This window comes from Morone saxatilis, unplaced genomic scaffold (genome assembly GCF_004916995.1).
Source record: "Morone saxatilis isolate NCDOM2014 unplaced genomic scaffold, NCSU_SB_2.0 Contig22, whole genome shotgun sequence".
In the NCBI taxonomy this organism is placed as follows: domain Eukaryota; kingdom Metazoa; phylum Chordata; class Actinopteri; family Moronidae; genus Morone; species Morone saxatilis.
In genome coordinates, this window is record NW_023339785.1 from 24100292 (window position 1) to 24106291 (window position 6000).

General features: G+C 40.1%; 1 protein-coding gene and 1 long non-coding RNA gene across 3 annotated transcripts in view; one reads left to right on the plus strand and one right to left on the minus strand.

The window, feature by feature from the left end:
• LOC118333375 overlaps positions 1 to 6000 on the minus strand; it is a 598798-nt gene that overhangs the window by 134081 nt on the left and 458717 nt on the right. The window lies entirely within an intron of this gene.
• The window catches only part of fat2 (FAT atypical cadherin 2), a 103071-nt gene that overhangs the window by 54099 nt on the left and 42972 nt on the right, over positions 1 to 6000 (plus strand). For both annotated transcript variants that reach the window (XM_035668969.1, XM_035668970.1), the window contains one exon: positions 1108 to 1497. In XM_035668969.1, coding sequence (XP_035524862.1) covers positions 1108 to 1497 — 390 coding nt within the window. The remainder of the gene's footprint in view (positions 1 to 1107; positions 1498 to 6000) is intronic.

Sequence of the window (6000 nt, forward strand, 5' to 3'; positions counted from 1 at the left end):
CAGACCTCCAGGTTTAAAGCCACTGCCCTAAATTATACATTATTGGTCTCCTGTTACCAGTTGTGTGTTGATTGGCCTCATGTCTGCGGGGCCTAAAGATGGCGAATGAGTTCATTTCGGTGGGTCCACCGGTCTATCTTTCCATCTGTCCAACATTTTGGTCTATGGCAAGACATCTAATCATCTACTGGCCAGATTGCCATTAAGTGGGCTCTGGATATTCATGGTCCCACGCAGGTGATTCTTATGTATTTTGGTGGCCCCCACTGCCCTTCCTCTAGCACCAGCACGCCAAAATGTGCAGAGAGGCATGGAATTTGCGGAGCACATTCATGCTCTTAAAGAATAAAGCCCTTTGATTTTAATGAGCCTTACATGCTCTTGTAGCACCAACCTTGAAACAAATTCCCACTGTTAGAGCAGCGAACTCGCCAGTGCTTTCACACATTTGTTTTTCAGAATGTAAGGGGCACTGCAGCCCAGACTTTATACTTGTAGCCTTAAATTACTGTCATCTCAACTATAATAAATCAGAGTACTCCAGCACACAGTGCCAAAAAGCTTAATTCCTCCCACTTTTGTTAAAACAGTGTCACTGTCATATACCACCTAATGGTGCTTGTGGTGGACTTAGTAGCAGTGTGTGTATTATCAGCCTCTTTTACCGACTATGTACAGATAATAGAACAAATTGTCTCGTTAAACACTCATTAACCAATTCAATTGAAATTTTATTAAATTGAACCGCTTTTGTCCTCAGTGTGTTTTTTGGCACATGTAGAAAAGTTTCTTCAACATCAAAATGTCAACAGTTTTTCATCTTTTGATCACACAGTTGAAAGTTTTCTGATTTTTGTATTTTTCCTCTTTGTGCTTTGACATCAAGTCTTCTCTTTTAATCGTAAACACACCTTGTGGGAATCCAGATGTGGTTTTGATAACAGTAGCAATTTCTTAGCTAATTTGTTTTCCCTCTCAGGTGTCATGCAGCAGCACGTCTGTCACTGACTGACAACAAACTGAAGAATATATTAGACGTGATATATTGGTCATGTTCGTGACAGAGGAGACTTGTTGTTGATATCTCTTCATATTCATCTCCTGCAGGTATAAACTCTGAGGTGAAGTACTCCCTCCTGGCGGGCGACAGCGGCTACTTCTCTCTGGATGAGTTCTCGGGGATCCTGCGTTTGGAGCGACCCCTGACCCCCGACACCCCACCCACCTTTGAGCTGAAAGTGAAGGCAACCGATCGCGGCCTGCCTCGTCACCTCTACTCCGTCGCCACGGTGACGGTCGACGTGGTCTCCCTGGACGACTACCAGCCTGTCTTCCTGAGCTCGGAGTACACCGCTCAGCTCCCTGAATCCTTGGCAGTCGGGTCAGAGGTGTTGAGCGTCTCCGCACTGACCAGAGATGGCGGTGGACCGGATCCTGTCAGCTACCGCATTGTGTCCGGCAACGGAGACGGACGGTTCCTGCTGGACTCACGGACAGGTTGGAAAAGTTTTGGTTATGTTTTGCGCATGTGACCAGCTTATCCCAGTTTTTAGAAACCGGGATATACTACCTGGAGAAGAAACCAGGTTTCTGAACCACCTCATAGTTGCTGAGATGGTGAGAAACCGAGATACTGTAATCATTATGTATACAGGGATATAAATAACAAGCAAAAATTGCATTTCTTTAAAGGAACAGCGAGGTAATTTTACACTTAAAGGTCAGTTTATTCATCATGGGGAATACAACTTACTCTTCCTGTGAAAATAGTTGTATAATGTCTTCTGTGGGTCTGTTTAGAGTGTGGTACAGAAAATAGTGTCAGTAACAAAAAATAAACCAGAAAATAGTGTCCAATTTAATGAATAAGTCATAGAAAACCGATATCTTCTGAGGGCTCAAACAAGAGGACTGCAGTGGATTATCTGCCCCGTGTCAGAGGATGCTGGTCTGCCATGTCAACAATTAGCCAGTTGATAGCTGTAGGCGTGTTTCTATTCACATGTATCACACATTTGAACCAAATTCTGAGCAAATCTGCAAAAACAAAAAAAGCAAATGAATTCTTGTTTCTGTCCACTATCGTTATGTGCTTTTTAGGATTTGGTTCATCGAGATGTAATTAAAAGAGCAACAATGCAAAAATGTAGAGAACATGATGGAAACATGCCATTTCTGTTTATTGTGAGTGAGGTTACATCAGGTCTTGTACAACAGTCAACAGTCTTTTAGATCATCTTTTACTTTCTTTTTTGTTTTGTGCCATAAAACATTTGAGCAAAGTTTACGACCCAGACGAACCCAGCCCTAGTGCTTCTCTTCAACAGTCAAAGCTTTGATGCTATAATTTAATTTCCCTCCAAGGTGGCTTGAGGCTGCCAGTCTACCCAGCATCTGTGTCACAGGTTGTATGGTAATTAGTAACACTTAAATTAATCATAATGGTAATATTTTCTGTGTATTAATATGCAACACCTTTAACATCCCAGTTGAAGGCCAGATATAATTAGGCACATCATTTTTAACAGATAATTAGAGGACTAAAAGACTAGATGTTCTCTTCCTTCAGTGTTAGGATTTTCTGTCTTACTCTTGAGCAAAATCTTCTGACACCAAATGAATCCATCATCCATCCTCCCTTTTGTTTTGAACAATAAAAGTTTTATTATTGTTTATAAAAGTGAGAGAGTTGAACTTGGAGTTAAGTCCCCTGAGTCTTTGCGAGCTCCGTCCCCTGCTGGATTTACAAACCTGCAAAGTTTGGGAGTGAACTGCAGCCTGCCCTTTGGACTGAATGGGACCGTCTCACGGCTTGCTGCCACTAAATCATTTAAGGGCAGCTGGTCAGAAGAACCACACTCATTGATCACTGTCCACTGCATTAGGTTTCATTATTTGGGGAGAGCAGCCCGCATCCTGCAGCATAAGAAACACTAAGCTGGGCAAATAAACAGATTTTGGAATACATTAGACTTGGCAAGGTTGTTGAGATACTGGGAACACAGAAAATTCATATTTATTCATGTGACAATTTGAATAAGAAAACGAAACTAAAGGCCCGTCTGATGGCAAGAATGGCCTAGTTGAGAAAATACTTCAGGCGGAGTTCTCATGTTTGTAAAGCAATCAATGAAGAGTCAGAAATGAAATAGTTTAGGTCTGCTCAAGAACTTGTATTGTATTAAAGCATGTATTAAAAGTGAGATCTTCTTCATTTGCTTTGCAAAGCTGCATTGATCCCTTTAAATGTGCAGTCAAGTGATGGTAAGCTGAGGAAGACGGTAACTTCACGATCTAGGGCATCTCCTGCTGAGCCATACTGTGTGTTCACTCTCCGTATATATCTATCAATAAACCCTCTGATCAGCCCTGCTCACATCACACACAGCTTACTCTCTCAGTATGCAGTTGTCACATAGGGAGCTAAACCACTGACTGAGGTGTACATAGGTTTAAACCTGCTTTCCTTAAGTTTGTTTAGAGATCCCCTCCCAGACATGTATCAGGACATATATACAAAACGTCAGCTTGGAACAAAAATGTGTGCCTTTTTTCCACTAACAAAGAAAAAGTATAATTTCCACATTATAATTCTTATAAAGACATCTACTCCTTCTACCTCGTTAGAAATTCCATGATCCATGAATATGTAAACTGTGTTCATTTCCTGGTCTCCTACTTCACTGTAAAGTCCATCCTCGGTGTGTGTGCACTGGTGGCTTCATGTTTCTACCATATACTTGTATAAGTTGCACACTGGACCAGGAGTAATTTACAAATAATTTGTGATGTCAAAAATATCATATTTTCAGTGAGTACAGAGAAACTTTCCACTTTCAGCAAATGAATGTGAAAACATCTTTCTAGTGTCAAACTCTGCACACACATCATTCTGCACAGTGAAGCTCAAACGTCCAGCTGTAGAATTTAGAATAAAGTACGTCAAGCCTGTCGTCCACCTCAGACAGAGACACTGTACAGAGTAAACCAACCAATGTACAGGATTGGTTAATGCTGTCAGACTGGAGGGCAGACCTGAGCAGCTGACATACAATGAAAGAACCTCACTCATACCATTGTAAAGAGACACACACAGAACAGGAAAACACCATAGCAGTGAGGAACAGGTGGATATGGGAGCTCAAAATGTAGAAAAAATTGAGTAGATAGGGAACTACCCATACAATTTCAACTTTATTTACTTCACTGTCAATGTTGTGCGTGCACTGAGAGTCTCTGTACTAGGCGTCAACTAGCCGGACTACCTTAGTCAGCATTTGGGTAAAGACCTGTCAGTGGTTGTAATGAAAATTCATACAGAGCTCAGTGTAACCAGCACACACACGCTACTGCCTTAGAAATTGATTCATGGCCCAGCTGTGAACCTTATTCCACAACTGATCGATCTCAGTGCTGTTGTCTAGTCATCCTCTCTTGTTATAACTTCATTAAACCTTTTTAAAACGTTTGATGGATCAATCCATACACTATTGATATGATCACAGTGGCAAAATCGTCATGTGGTTTGCAGACTGTTATTTATATGCCAGTATTTGTATTTAATTTTATTTTAAAAAGTAAATGCTAAAAATTCAGTTTATTTAGAAGCTAAATATTTTGTGCACATTTCTGTAATAGTAGACTGCTTAAATGTACAGTTTAACATTTACTCACTTTCTTGCTCAGATTTTGTTGTTAAGATTGATACCACTAGCTTAGCAAAGACTGGAAAGAACACTTTCTGCTTTCGTTGCTCCAGAGAGAAATTGATTACACAAAGAGAATATTTTATAACCAGTGAATCTCAAGATGGTGTTTGTTGGTTGATCTTTTTTATATTGGCTAGAACTGGTTCCCGTTCTTTATGCAACGTTAAGCTATCACGCTACATGGATCATACCCTACTTGAGCATAAAAGACTGGAAAGAACACTTTCTGTTTCTGCTCAGAGAGAATTGATTACACAAATGAGAATATTTTAAACAGTGATCTCTAGAGGTGTTTGTTGGTGATTCTTTTTATATTGCTAGAACTGTTCCAGTCTTTATGCACAGTTAAGCTATCACGTAGATGGATCTGAGCTTCATATTTAGCATACATACGTGAGAGTACTTACTATATCTATAGATCCATTCCATTCTCAGCACAAAAGCAAAGAGACACATGTATTCCAAAGTGCTGAACTTTGCTTTAAGCAAGCTAGAATTTCTGTCAGCCCATGTACGCTCCTCTTATGGCCTTCACACATGAATAGAAAATAGTCGTAACATTTACTAGAAATGTTTGTAAGGGTCCTCACAAATGCTGCTGATGATTAGTTGAGTTCACATTATTCTGATCGTGAGACCAGATAAAGTTTGTTTCTGTATGGTTCTCTTTGTGAGTTACTTTTTAATCAACAGTTGTCTTTTGAGAGACTGACTCACTGGCTTGTTGAAACCACTGTTAATAATTTATGAGTTTTGTTTTTTTGATGTCCACAAAATTATACAAATTATACAAATTATGTTTAAAAAAATTATGTGCGCTCTGCGTCATCAGTAAGCCTCTTCAAGGATGCCGTGAAGGATGCAGTTCTGGCACTTGGCATACCACAGTTTGTCATATCTTACTGCAGGTGCCAGATGGACGGTGGTTTACCCAATGTGACAGTGTAATGTGTCTGTGAATCACAGGGAAGTGTTTGACAGTCCACATATCTCTGTGGTTGAAAGTTAGTTGTCAGCGAGCACGATAAACCACGAAAAGCACCCATCTGTCACACCAGAATGACAATGATAGCACAGTCATAGAGTGACATATACATTTTAAATGCATGGACTAGGAATTGAAGTAAACGGATGCAAGTATAGATGTATGTAGGAATCGGAGCACAGATATTACTTTGACATTGCTTTAGTGTCAAGTTGTGGTTAGCTGGAATTTTAGCATGAAAGGATTATTACCTACTAATGAGTATTAAGGCTCAGATATACAGCACTTGTGTTCACACATATTTGT